Source organism: Mytilus californianus, unplaced genomic scaffold (assembly GCF_021869535.1).
Source record: "Mytilus californianus isolate M0D057914Y unplaced genomic scaffold, xbMytCali1.0.p SCAF_9, whole genome shotgun sequence".
NCBI lineage: Eukaryota > Metazoa > Mollusca > Bivalvia > Mytilida > Mytilidae > Mytilus > Mytilus californianus.
The window spans coordinates 79,388,578-79,408,791 of NW_026262745.1; the positions used below are offsets into that span (position 1 = coordinate 79,388,578).

Genomic DNA, 20,214 nt, shown 5'->3' on the forward strand with positions numbered 1-20,214 from the left:
GAGTCTTGAAAATTAATACTGAATTTCTAGAATAAAATAAAATTATAGAATATTTAATTTGAATCGGAAAATGTAAATTTTCCTGTAATTCTAATGTTGTCATTAGGAAAAAATAGGATGAAACATATTCAAAACATAAAAATTTAGATTACTTCACAAGCAAATATAAGAGGCGACAGTAATTTACCAAACTCCAAAAGAGCGAGACCGGGTGTCTCGAGAAGTTAAACGTCTCCTGTTATGCATGTATCACCCGCCATGCGAATCCACACTCACTCAATATGTAACAATCGAGAATAAGGCATAATTAATTATAGATTTGACGAACTCTGTTGATGATCTAAGACTGCACACACGTGTCGCTAGAGATTTAAGGCAAAGACACATCGTATCAGATAACCAATTCTTGATGGTGACCGTTAAGCTTATGATATGTCGATTTCAGTCGTTTTCCTCATAACTCTGTTGGGGCGGTATTTGTGTCAGGAGCACACCCATGTTAATGAGAGCCGTGTAGTGTGAACATGCGTGTGCGTAATGTATTATGTGAGATATACAAACGCTATACAATAGAGAAGAGATTGTGTTACTGCTGGGAAATTGGCAGTTAACAATTTGAAAGTTGAAATCATAATATTTTTCATAGATTCTGAGTTTGAAGTCATCCAATATGACTGTTATTCTATATATATTTGTACCATATGAACTGAAATGAGTACACACCTTTATGCTTACAATTAAGTCCTAAACAACTCAATAGAAATGAACATAGCCTTTACCTTGTTAGCAAAGAAATGTTCTTTTACTGTCAACCAGTTGTATATTTTGTTTAGAGTTCAACTTTAACTACTTACATCAGGATTCAGTAGCTTTAAATTCAAACAAAATATTTTTCAAGCAGAAATATTTTTTCCTAATTGTTCTTTATAATATAAAAAATAAATAATAAAAAAACAGAAAATTTTAGTTAGTTCAGTACACATGTAGCGTTCATGAAAAATATGCTTTTTCTTGGTAATTATACTAGTTGATAGAAATATTACCTTTATATCGCACATCTTCAATTAAGTTTGTTAATTTGGATAGCTCGTTGTGGTTTTCGTTGTCTTTCACCTAATGAAAATATTGTTATATTGAAGTGTTATAACAAAACTTAATCTTATTCGATAAATTAAATCATATCGTTATCTGTTTTATTACCTGAGGACATTTTATTTTAAATCACACTTTTCACAGAAAGTCAGTAAAACTCTTTAAAAGTACGATAATTGCACATGCTAACAGCAAACGACTCTTAAATGTAATATGGTAACAACGGGTTTTGATTTAGATCATTTTTAATCAAAACCATCAATAATATGGTGAATGATGTATTTCGCTTCACAGTTTATTCGTAATTCAGGTTAATGCATAAGGTGCCAGATAAAATTCATGATACTGCATTAAACCGGGTATCTATTGCTTACATTTAGGAATGGGGTTTTGATGAAGTTTCTGATTTTATTCAGAGAGATACTATGGTCTTGAAAGAGATTAAGTTAGCAATCGAAGAATAACTACAGCTCTTAATCAGAATATGACAATCTTGACAGCATCGAGAGACTATGGTTGAGGTATTTGGTTTCTTCTTTTTTTTATATGTGCGTCCCACTAATATTCCATCATGTTTAAAACTGACTTATAGATGATGTTTGTAATCAATTAACGATAGATTTGTAAAAAAAAAACAGCTGTGGAAATAGTCGATACTTTTTCACGTATTGACTAACATCCAATAAAAACAATTATTTCAAAAGACCTCATACTATATCATAAGAATTAATTATAGGAAGGCAAATATTTGATTTATATCATTAGGGATAATCTAATATTTATAGCATGGAAAACGGCTTGTGATAAAATAGTTTCGCGGCGAAGGGAGTCTATTCCCAATAGAAATAAATGTTACAAAGAAATAATTGCAATTACAAATCAGTGAATTGCAATCCTTTGTTAAAGGAATAAAGAAGTCAGATATTAGTTGAAAGAAATTAATTTATTACCATGCATATGTTTTATAAGGTAATACATCGGAAAAGTTATTCTAATTCCTTTGATTTATTTTTGGTCTACATATTTTTTGATAAATTGTTTAAATATAGTTCTTTTATGGAAATAAGGAAAATCAATGTTTAATAACAGAACAGAACCCTTTCAACTGTGAAATAGTATCGTTCCTAGATTTATTCATGTTAAGATAAAACACTTGTTTAAACTAATTTTGTTCAATCTGAATGTATCTAGTACTCACTTTTACAAAAATTGCTAATATCACAACACCTCTTGACAAATTAACAGCTTGTGTAAAATTTGTATACAAATCAGAATTATAAAACATCAGCTGTATCTATATGAAAAGAAAGAAGATTTATATTATGTCATGGAAAAGACTCCCCAACATACCATAGATGTGGGGATCTAATAAAATATGTTGCTTAATATAGAATATATGAATATTATCTTTAACTTGTAAATACTAACTGATTTGCTAAAGTATTAACTAATGATTCTGACTTGAAATATGTTTAATCCATTTTATTGTTAATAAATAGGCACAACAAAAATATTGCAACCCAAAAATGAGATAAACAGAAAGAGACTCAAATCGAGATTTCCCAATACCAAAAAAAAACAAAAACGAAAAAACAAATATCAATATCATGAACAATTCTTTTATGCTTAAAAACAATAAAAACATTAGACACTAAATTTGAAAGAAGTTAATTTTTTAGCATGTTAAATGTTCTAGTTTTAAAACCGCCGGCGAGATAAATCATTTACCTTCTAAACATAATAGTATTTGACAATGATATACTCTACTTTATTTGAAACTGCATTGTTTAAAAAAAATTTAATGCCTTTCTCATGCTTAACAAGGAAAACAATAACATGAAAAAGCAAATTGTTTTAAGTGATGTGGATTGAATGATTTCTCTTTAAATATTTCTTACTTTCAGAGTTATACCTACACTTTATCTTGAACAGAGCCCAAGAAGAAACAAAACCATTAGTCGAAGAAAGACAAACAATCTTAGCAACAACAAAAAAGAAGACTAACAGTCAAACAAAAACTCCCCAAAACACGAAGGGTTGACTTCAAGTTCGCCACTTGAAACTCTTGGTTTAATAGCTTTCTTGTGAGCATCAACCCTCTATCAAGAAAATCATGATAGGAAATACAGGCCCTGGAATATCGTATCAACTGGGAGATATATACTCCGTATGCAGGCCCTGCTAAAATGTTGCTACATAGAAATGGAAAGTTCTTAATTGGGAAGCTGAAATCATCTCTTCTGTCGTAAAGTTTTGTTTTGAACCCTTATAGTCAATTTTTAGATGTAAGTCAAGATATGAGGCAGACTTGACTGTTTCTGTTATATCCTTATCTCAAGTTCGATGGGATAGATGCGTTCAACATAGTCACCAAATTTTGAATTATTAAGTGAGAGAACATCATCTATATAGCAGAGAGTAAAGTTAAAGGATACTGCTAACTTCTTTTCTTTCTTCCTTAGAAGTTCTTGTGTGAAGTCAGCCTCATATGAACAAAGGCGCAAGTCGACAAGAAGAGGGGTACAGTTGGTTCCCGTGGGAGTTCCGATTGTTGGTTGAAAAACACGTCCTCCAAACGTAACAAATATGTTGTCAATCAAGAAATCAAGCATCTTGATAATGTCAGTTTCAGAGAATTTTTTATTTGAATCAGAGTGATTTTTTACAAAGTAGGATTTATCCCTTCCTAAGACAAGATACTTGTTTTACTCAATTCAAACATAATTGAATGGAACACACAAACTCTATTAGTTTATAATCTATGAAGAGAACCTACTATAAAAACTCATCAAAGATACCAGGCTCATGATTTTTAAATGAGAAAATCTGACGTCAAAGCATTGGTTTAATATACCAATACTACATTCGTTGACTACTTATACATCCATAATATAGGTAATGTTTACATATTTCACTCTGTACATGCATTAAAACAGTTAACAATAGAACTAAAAGAAAGTTTTACGTTAGAGAACGATTCCATAACAATAATAAAATGTTATCAGTTGGCTACTAGTATATATTATATTACAATGAAGTAAAACACAACATTACAAATCAGTTTTACTGTGTTTTCATTATTAAACAAATCAATAAAAAATAATTACCTCGGCAGCAAAATGTTTACCATCTACAGAATGTTCAGAACCAAAATTATCATTTCCTCCAAAATGGAACTTGACTTGATGTAATCTATAAACGTACGATAAAGGACCTAAAGATATCAAAACTTTGCTTGTTGAATGCAGTTCAAAAGTTAAATCTGTTCCTTTATTTACAAGTGTGCCGTTTATCTGAAATACAAGATTCAGGATGTTATCACAAACAGAAAAAAAAATCGTATAACTTTATTTTGTTTCTTAAGCTATAAATGCTATATCCGCGCACAGAGAAAACTAACGTTTTTCAACTTTCACTGCGAATGACGGGTTATGGGATCATTATGAATATGTATCATTGAATATGTACCATTCGTACTATAGTTTTGACGATCAATATCACTTCCCTCTTCGACACCGTGTATCATTATTACATTATAGTGATAATATATGTAATTATCAATGTAATTATTGAATGTGCAGGATGGGCATCTACTCTAGTGATTACAGTGGATACTTTCAAGCTGCATATACAGATCCGGGATGAGTCATAAACGAGATTGCGACCATCAAAAATAAAACATATATGCAGCGGTTTATAACACTGGTATTCCGTAAATGTTACGATGGAGGCCCTTTAAAATTGGAAACAACTTTTCGTGTAAAAATTATGGATTCAGAAGCTTCCATACACGCAGAAACCATCTATCAAGAACATTTGATAGAAAACAGAAACTTTTAATACTATATCAACTGAAAGATGTTGAAATGTTTCCACATACAAATAAAATATTACCATTAATGTCAGCTGTTTTGTTGGTCCTTTGTTTTTGTTTCAATCAGCAATAACTAACGGTTTTAAGTTTAAATAAAAATTATGTTGAATAAATTTACAAAGATATATGCCAAATGTTTCTTGAATTTGTATCACTATCGAGGTCAAAATCCTAAAGTTGATCGAAATTAGTGTAATTTGAATATGAAAGCGTCAAAATGGTATACTTAAAGTATATGCAACAATTTTATATACATCCATGGTCACTTATATCCACCGTTGTTGAAGACAATCTTGATACAATTATTTAAAAGACTTGGGACGAATAGGCTAGAATTGTGTCTCAAAATTGAAAGATTTCGTGTCTGATATATACAGACTGTAGACCTAAATTATTTAATGAAATGCAAAAAGGTTTGAGGATATGGCTACAAAGGATTCGTTGAAATGTTGCTCAAGTCTATGAATATCAATAAAAGACATCCAAATTGTAGTTAAACTATTCAAAATATGTTATTAATTCAAATAATGTTAATGCTAGTAAAATCTGGCTTTGTTTATTTATTTACCTGTTTTCCAGTTAACTTGATGTACTTTAAGCCTGGATCAAAAAGTAAATCCTTTGGTTCGATATTTATTGGTGATTGGTTCTTTCCTTTACTGCATAATATCCACTTTGTGTTAATTTTTCCCCAGTTATGAGGACCTGGGAATATATAAAAATAACAATGTAAAAGAAAAGCAAGACAAACACAAAAAGCAGAAGTTGCAGAAGTTTATCATCGGTTTTGGCGGTGTTCATTTGCCATTTCATAGTTTTTATGATATATGTATAGTTTTCTATAATACTTGTGGAGATGTGGTATTTTTATTGTTTAATTGGAATTATTGAGTCTGATACGACTTGAAACTTATTCGATTTTCCGAGAACTTCGTTTTCATATCATTATATCCTTGATATACTATCACTTTTAATGTCGCCCCTGCATGAAATGAATTATCCATTAAATGTTGCCCATTTATCAAGGAATGTTACAGAAGTAAAAATACAGACTAAATAAATAAAATATTCATATGACAATGTCATTAGGTAAAATCTATGACAGTTTTAATCACTTAAATATCACTAGGAGCGGCGAGATTAATAAGGGCAAAAACTAATGATCTGATTTCCGTACAAACCAACAAGTGTTTCTGTTTCTGTAATAACCTTCATCAGATACGCTCATGACGAAAATGTTTAAAAGCTTTAAAGCACAATTATGAAACGCGCAAAAGCAATAAAACTAAAAGGGTCCTTATTGAACATGGTGAAATTATTTAAAGTCTATGTTGCTTTAGGTAGTAACAACCGTTGTATAAGCACAATGACATAATTTTATGAAATGGATTTACAAACAAAATGTATAATTCGAAGCATGCAAGTGACGAATCTTTGGCTACCTGGCAGATTGTATTCTCGGGGACAGATAGTCCTACAGCAGCGAAACTGAGCTTGTTGCAGTAATTAATGCTGCCATCTCTAGAGTGTATGCGTTACGTTTTGCTCGACACTTTAATTGTTATACAAAAAATGTGAATGATGTGTAATAAATACACGATATTAGCATAGCTTTCAGAGTATAAATTATTCTAATAAAATATTCTACTCGGACAGATTCCCTTCACCAATAATCATACATAAATCTTATGTCATACTGTACACGAACTAATCATTTTGAACAGGAATAAAAAATGATATACTGTCAGTGCCATTCATCATAAGCATATACTTGTCAATTGGTCTTCTATTTTTATCGCATAAATTCTTAATTCAACATCAACAAAAATGTATATAAGCTTTACTTCTATGATTGGTTCATTTATTACAGTAAATCCATTTTATCCATTAGGAACATATTCTTCTCTCTAGAGTTTTTGACTGGTTATGCACGTTATTTGTTTTTATTGAAGTCTGCTTTTAAAAATAATAATAAAATGTTTGTTATTTGAATAATTTATAGTTATTATTTCATCAAACTCTTTGTGTTGCTCGCCATGGGATGTATTTAGATTAGCATAAACTTTGATTATTACACGTGAATTCATCAAACATTGACGTTCAGTGTCATAATAAGTGGAATAAAACGATGCAGTTGTATTTGTCTGTGTTTTATTACTGCTGTGTTTGCGGTGTTAGATGTGAATTTTATTTAGACTTAATATAGTAATGCTTGTTGTCAAATAACAATAATGTTTAATTAAATCTGATTATTTATTAAGTAATAAACACAATGAAACAAATAAAACCTTCAAACCTTCTATAAATTGAGTTGCATGTGATGTTTGAGTTATATAGAGAATGGGTAATTATTCATTTGCAGCGACTTTCAGTAGCGAAAAAGTTTCTATTATGTTTACGGAATTTCGAAACAAGAGACTTCTTGCTTTGCTAAATATCAATTATATCACCAAAAGTATTGAGTTTAAATACCGAAATAACTACCAAGACGGGAATCGAAAATATTTCAGAATACGAGCTTACCGATTTTTTCAATAGCTAGAAAATCCAATTGCTTATTATAGCACCCTCAACGGAGTTGGGGTAGCATATTGTTATTGTTCCGTTCTTTTTTTTCTTATTATTATTATGGCACCCTCAACGGAGTTGGGGTGACATATTGTTATTCTAGGTTTCTTTTTTATGTCACCCTGACGGATATCGGGTGACATATTGTTAATGTTCCATTCTTTTTTTTTTATTATTGCACCCTCAACGGAGCTGGGGTGACGTATAGTTATTATGTCACCCTGACGGAGGTCGGGTGACATATTGTTATTGTACGATTCTTTTTTTATTATTCTTATACCACACCTTTTTGTCCAGCTTAGTTCTCGGAGTTAAATGAACCAATTTTGATTGAACTATAACATAATGTTAACCACCATGTGTTGTTGTGCACCTGACTTTGGAATTAAATAAATGGCTGCCATTGCCATGGAAACAGCAAAAATGTGAAAAATAGAAATGTGTTCTAAATTATATGAAACTTCTATGATATTAAGAGACCCATGTACACTATTTCATGGAACATTCCAGAATCTACAGACATTTAATGTTATACGATGGTATATTATTATGGGGAGCGCAATATGCAGCAGTAGTTTGACTTTGGAATTTTTAAAATGGCGGCCGTTACCATGGAAACAGCAAAAATATGAAAAAAATCAAAATGCTCAAAATTCAACAGAATTTAAAACAAATGTTGCCTAGTATATGTAGACTTGACTTTAGACTTTGTTGTTTCCAAAATGGCCGCCGTTACCATGGAAACATCACTATTAAAAACAAAACAAAACATACCAAACGCTTTAAAAACCAACAGATAGATTTGTTGCCATGCATAAATCTGCATTCACTGATGGAAAATTTCGAAATTGCTGCTTTTTAGTGTCAATTGGCGAACCAGGCTGACATCCGCTATTGCTTGCAATGGCAATTCTAGTTCTACGTTTCTTTTTTACTTATTCTTTTTCCACACATTTTGTCCACGCAATTTCTTGGAACTGAATGGACCAATATTGATGGAACTATACCATAATGTAGGCCAGCATGTGAAGTTGTGCACCTGACTTTGGAATGCACAAGATGGCTGCCGTTTCCATGGAAACAGCAAAAATCCGAAAATAATCAAAGTGTTCCAAACTGGATGAAACTTCACAGAAATGGTAACTGGCATGAGCAGAGTTGCATTTTGCACTTGGAATTTTCAAAATGGCTGCCATTACCATGGTAACAGCAAAAGTGTCAAAATTGCTAAATCTTTCATTATAAAACCAAACTGGATGAAACTTTTTGGAAATGTAACCCAGTATGCCTAGATGTTTAGACAATATTCAGATATTCCAAAATGACCGCTGTTGTCATGGAAACAGGGGAAAAGTATTACATTGACCCTATGGGAAAATGCATTAAATCTGCATTTTCTTTAAAATATTACACCAAAGTTAATGAAACTGTATGGATATTTAACATGGCACATGGCAATAAAATGTCTGCTTTTAGAATTTTGGAAACAGCAAAAGTTTCAAAAACTTCAAAAATTTCAAAATGCTCCAAACTTTCTGAAAATTTACAGTTTTGGTACCTGGCATATATAGATTCGATGTTCGACTTTGGAATATTCAAAATGGCTGCCGATATTCTGGCAATGGGGAACGAGGGTGCCATCCGTTATTGCTAGCAATTACGAATCTAGTTATCGGCCCAAAAAAAGTACGCGACATGTTAAAATGATATTAGGTATCTAGTTTTGGGTGACCAAAAGCTATCTTGTGGTGAAGGCACGACCCCGTAACATTTCCTTTATAGCGGTTATCTCCTCTAACACCGAAAACCTTGTTATCATTCTAACTCCATAATCATAATAGGTAGAAAAAAAAACGAAGGGTGGAATTTGTTCAGGAGCAGACCTTGGTTCTTCGTTACATTTGGATTGAAAGATTTAAAGATCTTAGGTAGGGTTATGCCCCTTTGAAAATTAACCAATGTCGGTTGGCCACTAAAACTCAGAAACCGTAAGTTGTAGCCACCTAGGATCTTCACCAATGATCATCAATTTACGTGACCATGAAAATTGACTTAAGGTCAAAGGTCAAGGTCATGACCTAGATTTTGACGTTAGCTTGTTATCGGATTTACACAATAACCTTAAAAGATGGCTGATAAAATTTTACAGAGAAAATGTGTGTCTTGGCGAGATCTACATTTGTTATGTTGGATTGAAAATTATTGGACCAACTATTATGGACCTAGGACACCAAAACTGTTTTTCGGGTCCGAAATGTTGATTTTTTGCTTATAACTCAAAAGAGGTCAGAGATAGACAGAAACTTTGAATTGCAAAAATGTTCAGCATAATAAGATCTATAAAATTAGGTAATATCAGAGGTCAAGGTCCCTAGCAACGACATAAAACACCTTAGCAACCATATATTTTTGAACTTAGAAGGTTTGAATAATATGAATATGAAATTTTTAATACTGGAAATGATATTTTTGTCCCTAGCAACGACATATAAGTCCTTAGCAATCACTTATTTTTTTAACTTGAAAGACTATTTAATAGTACATATGACATTTTTAATACTGGAAGTAATATTTTTATCCTTAGGAATGATTTTTATCCTTAGGAATGATTTTTATCCTTAGGAATGATTTTTGTCCTTAACAACCACTTGTTATGAACATAAAGTCCTTAGCAACCATATATTTTTGAACTAAGAAGGCTATCAATAAAAGAAAAAAGGAAAGACCTTTCAACTGTTCATGAACTATTGACTTTTTAATTATGGCACCCTCAACGGAGTTGGGGTGACATATTGTTATTCTACGTTTCTTTTTTTCTTATTTTTATTCTTCCACACATTTTGTCCACGCTATTTCTCAAAATTGAATGGACCAATGTTGATGGTACTATACCATAATGCGGACCACTATGTGAAGTTGTGCAAGACACATTGGAATAATGCAAAATGGCCACCGTTTCCATGGAAACAGCAAAAATGCGAAAAAAATCAAAGTGTTCCAAAGTAAAAGAAACTTTACAGAAATGGTAACTGGCATATGCTGATTTACAGTTTGACCTTGGAATTTTCCTAATGGCCGCCGTTACCATGGAAACTGCAAAAATGTGCAAAATTTCAAAATGCTCCAAACTTAATGAAACTTTACAAAAATGTTAATGTGCATGTGTAGATGCACTCTTTGACTTTGGAATTTTCAAAATGGCTGCCGTTATCCTGGCAAAGGGGGAAGGGTGTCATCCGTTATTGCTAGCAATTACAAATCTAGTTATTATTAATATTATTCCACAATTTTTGTCCACACTATTTATCGGAATTTTTTGGACCAATTGTAATGGAACTTTACAATAATGTTAACCACCACATGCAAAAGTGCAGTCGGGATTGGTACTTTTAAGATAGCCGCTGTTACCATGGAAACAGAAAAAGAGTGAAAAAATAAAATTTTAGTTTTTGGTGAATAATTTGAGTATGCCTTAATGTTAAATCATCATGTTTTAATACAATGTAGTTGTCCTCTACATACATGTTCTGGATGATTTGGAGATTCATTGGAACGATGATGTTGCCATGGAAACTGATCAAAAATATCAAAAATTTCAAAGTTCTCTCAAAATGTATAAAACGTTACAGAAATGTTCACTGGCAAATCTAAATGTGACAGTTAATTTTGGAGTTCCAAAATGGCTACCGTTACCATGGAAACAAAGCAAAAAATATCAAAATTGTCAAAACAATGAAACTTAACAGAAATGTTAAACACCATACACAGATGTGGAATTGTGCAAGAGACATTAGAATGGTTCAAAATGGCCGCCGTTACCATGGAAACAAAATTCTTATTCTTTCGTTATTATAGCCAACCGAATGAAACTTTATGCAAATGTTGCCAGGGATGCCCCGAGGTACCAACAGTACTTAGAAATTCCAAAAATGGCTGCCATTGCCATTCAAACGGGGACAAGTTTAACATAGACCCTATGGGAAAAACATAAATCTAGCATGTTCTTTAAGAATCCTTAATAAACCTGAATGAAACTTTATAAATGTTAAACATGGCATAAATCAATGTTGAAGCTACCATGGAAACAGCAAAAATGTCCAAAGATTTCAAAATGCTCCAAACTTATTGAAAATTGATATAAATTTTAACACTGGCAAGTAAAGATTGGACTTTTGAACTTGGATTTTCCAAAATGGCCATCGTTGCCATGGAAACTGCAAAAAATTGAAAAAATTAAAAATGCCCAAACTTCAGGAAAATTTACAGACAGATGCGTTGTGATGTATTTATATGCATTAACTGTTTAAAATTCTCATAATGGTTGCAGTTTTAGTGCAATGTGGGATGGGTGCCATCCGCTATTGATTGCAATGGCAAATCTAGTTATTTTTGAAACTATCCAATTTATTTAAAATAATACTTTTTATTCATAGGAAATGACTTTTTGTGTCAGGAAAATTGTTACAAATTTTAAGCCAATAGCACCTAGGACACTTGGTGGTTGAATTAACTTTAAAGCCAATAAATTTACCACTTTTTTTCAATAAACGAAAACGCCTAGCACGCCATGAAATGTCAGAAGCATTTGCAGGAAATGGGAAGCTGAACAAGTGTATGTTGAAAGCTTGTGTGGACATGGTAATGTGCTAGACATATTAACATGTTGTAAACAGTTCAACATATCCCGGATATAATAAGAATAACTGCAGATCTGTTGAAAAATATAGAACAATATGCTTTTCGGGATTTCAAAGGCTGAATACCTTTAAAGCAAACTTCAATAAAATAAGTTCCTATATATTCAGGACTTTATCGCTCCTTTAATTCTTTGAAATAAAATCTAACATATGCTGGGTTCTTATATAGGTTCTAATGTCTCAGAAAAGGTATAAGATACATGTAAAGTTGCAAAAGCAACGCAGATTATTTTCAGAAGGCGTGGATTGAAACAAATCTCATCCCAATCAGAATTTACACGAAATCGTTTATTTTTGGAGGCAATGGCTTGGACCACTTTTATCTCGGAAATAGTTAGAGCTTGGTCAATGATCGTAAAAACGCTCTGTGGTTGACAGTCATTTTCGGACTTTGAACGGATATATTTTGGCATGTCCTAGTGCACTTCTTTTACAAATAAGAATAAAAATGTTAGAGACATTATTATATTTATGCATTTAATGAACATCGAAATCTTTGATGTTGTTTTTTAACAAAAATTATCAATTTTGACACATATTTGCGGTTCAGATGTGGAGTTAATATTAAACAAAATTTTGAAATATACATGGATTATCTGTTCATAGTTTATCCCCACTTTGTATTAACATTATTGTTAGGTAAAGTTGTTATGAGGGAGGTAATAGGGTGTAAGCAGACAGAAGATAATGTCCGTCAAATATAGACACAAATAGGAAAAGTTAAAAAAAAATCTACTTTTTTATGAATTAAAATTTGTGAGTAGGGTAAAGTAAGTGCCAGCTCACAACATTTTCAATGTTCAAACAAATAACAAATCCTACCTGACACGCCTTCATACATCCACCATTCCTGCCATGGTGAGCTGCAATCTGAAAATAAATATTATTAAAAGCTAAAATCTTACATTTGTGTATTGGTTTAAGTAATTCAATGTAAATTAACACACACACACACATACATTTTTTAAGAAAAGAATATACGAAATTCTTTCAAATTGATGAAATACCGCCCTCATACTATATATATACACTGGCTAGTTATCACATGTATTACAAAATGAACTGAGTCAATAGTCATTATGACATACAAAAAATGGTTGAACAATATTGTATAATTAAATGTTTTCCGGCGAAGATTGAATGTGCAAAACCTGAGTTTAAAAACTGGATTAGAATAGTCACATACAAGTTATAAAAATGGAATGAACAAACCAAGGAAGCAAGTCGCATCTGCAACGTGCGGTGTTTGAACTCACAACATCAGCCTTGACAGGCTAGTGATACTACTTAGACCATTGCGCCACCGAGGCCCAAAGTGCAAGTCGAAGAAAAACAGACATCATCAGGAGAAAAAAGACGAAAAGTCAGGACACAAAACTACATAGACAACTTAAGATTGAGACACACAAACCGGGCTTGAACTCGATTGAAGAAGAATGGTAAGCAATTTCTATTCCACTAGTGACATTGTTAGGTCGATTATGGAAAGTTAAAATAAGAGGTAACAGTTTGTATACCATCTTAAACCGAACAACTGAACAAAGGAAATGTAGGTACCAATATCTATTAGAAAAATGCTTTGAAATTTAGATGACGAGAATGTGATAGAGTCAAAAATGATTATGAAGATGATTTTTTAAAAATACTATTTACAACAACGAACGACACATAGTAGTCAACATACAATCATCAATATTTCATCAGCAGTGCTCGGCGAACCAAATATTAAAAAATCCAAAAGTACCAAACGTCAATGAGCAATAAATGCTAACTTATACTAGTAACTATAATATGAAAATAGTTTCCATCGTCTTTGGTCTGTTCTATTAACAGTACCGATATACAAGTGTATGCGACAATGTATTAATAAACATAGTTTATATATCGAAGTAAATCTATTTTTAAAAGTTTTTGATATACATTAAAAAGCTTAGAGCATAAAACTAGATTATCAATTTCCGGTTTCATTTGTTGGTATTGTGATTGTCCAATAAAGTGCACGAACACCTAAATCAATTATTTGTCACAACATTGTATCTGCCATTGATGATGTCGTTATTCAGGTCTGATCTAATTAACAGGAATAACTATTGTTGTCGTGAAGACCACTACTAATGGTCATGCTTCATACCAGTTTACGATACTTTAATTGTCTGTTGCATTCACTATTCATTAGTAAATTAATTTTATAACAGAAAATGGGCCCAAATCGATGTTCAGAACTGTATTATTGGGTTTGTTGTTGGTAGGTACTAACTAGGTTTACAACTTAAACAGAATTTAATATCGAAAATTTTGTTCTCTAGAAATAGCTTCAATATAAATCAGCAGATTGGCATGAATGTTTCATTGGCATCGATTGTACTATGGTGTTGTTAAATAGCCATCACAGATAACATGATGGAATATACAAATAAAAATTATAACATGTAAAACGTATGTAAGAGACCAGACTTTAGTTATTTGCTTGGGGGAAAACAACATGTCGAAATCATTTAGCGGTTACCAACAAGTCAGTGAAAATGCAGAATAATTACATAATACAAATACAACTTTGCAAATATATGATTAGGAGGAAACAGGCGAATGTCTGCGGGATGTCTACTATGGTCAAACATATGATTAGGAGGAAACAGGCGAATGTCTGCGGGATGTCTACTATGGTCAAACATATGATTAGGAGGAAACAGGCGAATGTCTGCGGGATGTCTACTATGGTCAAACATATGATTAGGAGGAAACATGCGAATGTCTGCGGGAGGTCTACCATGGTCAAACATATGATTAGGAGGAAACAGACGAATGTCAGCGGGAGGTCTACCAATTATAAATAAACTAATCATGATACCAAACCAAATTAATATGATTAGAAAATTACGAATAAAATGCTTTTCTTCAAGGTAAAGGTTCTATCTTTTTTCAAACAGTTAACTTAAAATATAGTTTCCACGTAACATCACTTGGATGATATGTCAGCTTTAATGTCTACAGAGGAGATAACAAATTATGAAAATGTTACTTCCTTGTTCATTTGAGACAAACAGTGGTTTACGCCAATTTGTTCACCTCAGATGCCGACACATTAGTCAAACTTAATTGTCAATTCCACAAAGTCAACCAAAACGAAATACTTTGAAACACTATACTGAAAGACCTTACGTGACAGGTTTCTGATCTATAAATTATTATCTACAAATTGCTGGAATATATTTTTATTGAGAAACTTATTAACACGTACTTTAAGTTGTTTGTAATTTTGTATTCTGTAGTATAGAAGTTGTCAAGTGTTATTGAATGGTTTCTCTCATGCTTAAGGTCTCAAGAGGCAAGATGATGAAAAAAAAAAACAATTTAAAGTTCGTTTGTGTAATAAAGTCTTAAATTAAAACTATTTTGTAGATACATGCACAATGACCCATGAGTTAATTAAAATTTCCAAATAATTAAATTACTTTGATGTCTGAAGGAAAATATAGGATAAGCTAAAACCCTTTGAAAGACCCGTGTCTGACCTGAACATGTTGAAAAAAACAAGAGCAATTAAAAGTGTGCAAAAATATCAAGTAATTTCATGTTTAAAGTAAATGAACACCATTCAAGACATATTTTTGAGGTACATTAACACGACTATAACTATGCACAGCTATTCAGTATTATGATGTACATATAAGCAACGGGAGGTGCACGTTTGGGCTAATTGGTATAACCGATGATTTGGGCTAAAATATGTTACGTTTGGGCAAATGCAAGTGGAAATTAGGCCTAATTTTAAAGTTGACATTTGGGCTAATCATCCCATTAAAAAGTAATTCCATGTAAAATATTTATATTTCAATTAAGTATTTATATTCTACATGTAATAAATGACATTCTGTTGATAATATGATCTTGTTTTATGTATCCATTCTGTTTGCCAGACAGTGTCTGATCCCCAACTCACCGAGGGGTTGTGAAAGTGGGATTCCTTTGCAACATTAAATATTGTTTAAACTATGTACAACGTGAAAGTATAAAACAGCTGTGTGACAAAATAATTAGCCCAAATGTAAACTTGACTCCACATTTTTTAGATCAAATGATACTATGGTCACGCTCAACTTTATGATTAAGCCCTAATGTCTTGCGCCCTAAGCAACAGTAATATTTTAACTTGAGTGTAAATAAACATAAATAAGCATATTCCTACTGTCTATATCCGTTGAGTTCAAATGGACACTTTAGAAGAATTTGTATTTAGTCAAGACGACAATTGTATGTTCGGGTTGATACCTCCTTTATTCGGAGCTCCCCTCGAATGCTGCGAGGGTACAGTGGTATCCATGAACACTCCCTAACAGGATTAATGGAGATGTGTTACTAACATATGTACAACCCATCACCAAGGACAATTCCTCAACCCAACACCACGGGAGTGCTAGGACACCGGGAAGTCTGTTACTATGGTGGAGGAAGCCCAAGTACTCGGAGAGACAATGTGTTATGTTTATAACGAGACTATAGGAATAACTGTGCTTGATAAATATGACATTCAAAGTTTACGTAAAAGAATTTAAAATGTTTTGTCTATACTATTACCTACAATATATTTAAGCAAAACATTGTTCGATAATTGCTAACAGAAAATAATTAAATTCTAATTGTATCTCACACCCCCCTCCCCTCTTTTTCAATATAATTATGTTGTTCTATCATACATTACGTATTTATCATCAAAATATACACAGATCTGAAGGTTATTAGTCTGTTTTATTAATTTCGACTCAATACCTAACCTCGGAAGCAACAATGATGACACCAATATTGACAGTAATTGTCCAACCCGATTATAAATACGGAAAATATCGACTAAAGGATGATCATGGGTTAAACATAACTTTTGTTCATATGTGGATTAAAATACAACCATATGTAATTGTTTGTCTGTTTGATTTCAAAGATCTGTATTGTGACTCCTGGTTGTTATCTGTGACCAGAACATGTAGAAAACCACATGCCGGGTGTTTTCTATGTAGGATACGGGGTGGTGGCTATAAAATAAATAAAAACGTTTGAGGAAAAGATAATATCTTTTTGGAAATTGTTAGTATAAAATCATATATTGCACGGTAGGTACCGGTTAAAAATATATTTCTCGCTTTCAAAAGCAGACGTCCCTAGTGCTTTGTTATCTAAAACACTTCTCAGTTTCTGTGGTCACAGATTCTGAGGCTATTTGATGCAAGTTTCTGGATTGAATAAAATTGAGAATGGAAATGGGGAATGTGTCAAAGAGACAACAACCCGACCATAGAGCAGACAACAGCCGAAGGCCACCAATGGGTCTTCGATGCAGCGAGAAACTCCCGCACCCGAAGGCGTCCTTCAGCTGGCCCCTAAACAAATATGTATTCTAGTTCAGTGAAACATATTTATATAGACATGACTGGATGCTATAGTATGAGATTTATTGTCAGCTTTCCAAGTCAAAACTTTTTTGTTTAAAAGTTACCTTTGCCTCGAAATGATTGTACCTGATTTTGATTTATGTATATTGACATGTTATTTACGCCAAAAGGGACAATTTCAAATTTTGAAAGGGAAACATTATTTTTGAAATATAACTTTTTCGTTACAACACTTATTTAAATTTAATTAATACCTCCACTATCTTATCTGCGGATTGAAGACGTTTGCATTTTTTTACCTGGAAGACGAAAGGACATTTGCGCTCCAAACATGGTGGACACTTGGCATCTGCGCTTTAATTTGATACACCTATACTAAATCGACCGAAAATTTGCCTGAAATTTGTCCTTAATAAGTTCATATAAATTAAGTTATGAAAGTTGGACATTCGATTTTTGAACTAACGGCTGTTCATGTTGACTTTGAAGAAAGGACCATAGTTATTATTTTACAGTTTTATTTGCTGTTGTTCCTTCAAGATAATGACTTCGAGAAACTAAAAGTTTCCTACATAAAAAAAAGCTTTTAACTGTATTTTGAACCGCAAACAGCAATTTAAAACGCGCAAATAGTCTTTCAAAATGCACAAAAGCCCGCGACGATATCTGTACCCTTTACAAAAATGGCATACGTTTTATTCCATACTAGAATAAGAGAGAACTTGCTCCAAGAAGTTGAAATATGTGGAACAATTTCTTTGGGGAGAAATTCCCTCTGTACACACACATTTTCTGACAGTTCAGAGGCTTGACAAACAAATCATTGTGAAAACTTGCATTTGAAAATTACCCACCGTTTTATCTTTCATTTGAATCCAATATTATTAAGATATATTTCATGATTCAAAGTAACACAAAAAAGAATGAACAGGTTCGTTTTAAAAGATAACGTGGGGAAACGTTAATGACATTTATTATCAAATGAATAAGAGCACTATGTTGTCCTACGCCTTTGTGAAATTACGCCATTGTCTCCATTATATACATATCACCATCTGGTTACCACTTTTCTATTATTCACTCTAGCATAGCTCATTCCAGAGCTCACTCGCAATGTCTGTTGTTAATGCCCTCGGTCATTACTCAGAAATAAAAAAAACCGAAAGACAGTTTTGTATATCAAATGTTTGATAGGTCTGTGTTAATAGTTTTTCTTATTTTCTTATTATTGATTAATTGTTAGGACTGACAGTCGTAAAAAAAGGTTTACAACAGATCCTCCGCCAATGATTTATTAGATAAAATGTAAACAATCAATTACTGGTTTGTTTTGTCAGGTTGTGTTTTATCTGCAATCACAAAGTCAGTATCTTTACAAAATAATTCGATAGAATTGGTCTACGTTTTGTCAATATTAACCACATCGATAAAAAAAGTATTCATAGACGTATTTGTAGTATCCCAGTGCGTTTTTTTATAATTGAAAAATGAAAGGTTGGTTTTGTGCTATTTCATTCCACAGTCTATTTGCCAGTCGATAATTTCAATTTTCACGAACTTTTTTTTCATTGAACTATGATTTGACTTACGACTAAAGATCGAATCTACGTAAAAATCTCTTGCTTACGATTTTTTACGAAACGGTCAAAATCTTACGATTAGACGTACGACCGACGTAAGATCTAAGATTATCGTACGATTTTTTATGAAACGAAGTCTTGGACTTTTTCGCGCATCCTGATGGAAAACGTTGAAATATCGATAATCAGATAACTGCATGTGTCTGTCATCGTAACCTCAGTTTGTGTTCAAATTAACGTGTTAATTAATTAACAAATAGTCGACAGCAATTTTTAAAATAACAAAATATTCTACCTGAAAAATAGCATATTTCCAGATCTACAATATAACAGTTGTATGGTCGCTTACTCATCGTTTCCGGAATGACTAAATGCACGGAAATATATTTTACTTATCATCACTTGTATGCATATAGATTTTATTACAAGAATCCCTGATTTTGATTTAAAATATTTAGATACAAAAAAAGACAAACACATCATGTGCTTTTTTTTTGCAGGTGGAGCATGTAGATTTCTTTGAAAGTGGTTTTGTTCGGTATGATAAAACCTTTAATGAGTGGCTTTGAGGGTAATAGCAAGTTTGTTATCCTTTTCAAATCTACTATTGCTCTCGGCTTTGCCTCGAGCAACGATAAGCATCTCAGGGACAACACAATTGCTAGTTCTCTCATAACATGATAATAAGTGTATAATATAGTTACTATATGATGACATGCCTTTACTTTTAGAGCTGTTGCTTACTTCAAATCAAAAGCATCACCATTTTGGACTTCAACTAAACAACGGAATGTTGAAATGTGCCGAAGTTTTGCCTTGCAACAGACAATCTACACCTACGAATCCTCTAAGAAGTTGCTGCAAGCGTTCTTTAATGTGCAGAGAGAGTGTTGTCGCTATAAGCGAGGCATTGGATTTTACGTCTCAATTCTGACAAGAAGTGGCTGCGAATTCATACAACCGCACAGTCAACGGACGATCCACTATGACATGGTATTTATACCCAAGTCACCCTTGAA

At 32.5% G+C, this 20,214-nt stretch overlaps 2 protein-coding genes across 3 annotated transcripts in view; one reads left to right on the top strand and one right to left on the bottom strand.

The window, feature by feature from the left end:
* Positions 1–20,214, top strand: part of LOC127716392 (arfaptin-2-like) — a 260,881-nt gene that overhangs the window by 108,673 nt on the left and 131,994 nt on the right. The gene's annotated exons all lie outside the window — the stretch shown is intronic.
* Positions 1–20,214, bottom strand: part of LOC127716394 (carbonic anhydrase-related protein 10-like) — a 41,759-nt gene that overhangs the window by 9,953 nt on the left and 11,592 nt on the right. For both annotated transcript variants that reach the window (XM_052222584.1, XM_052222585.1), the window contains exons 2-6: positions 13,054–13,101; positions 5,535–5,671; positions 4,200–4,385; positions 2,291–2,386; positions 1,044–1,113 (exon numbers count right to left, since the gene is read on the bottom strand). In XM_052222584.1, coding sequence (XP_052078544.1) covers positions 1,044–1,113; positions 2,291–2,386; positions 4,200–4,385; positions 5,535–5,671; positions 13,054–13,101 — 537 coding nt within the window. The remainder of the gene's footprint in view (positions 1–1,043; positions 1,114–2,290; positions 2,387–4,199; positions 4,386–5,534; positions 5,672–13,053; positions 13,102–20,214) is intronic.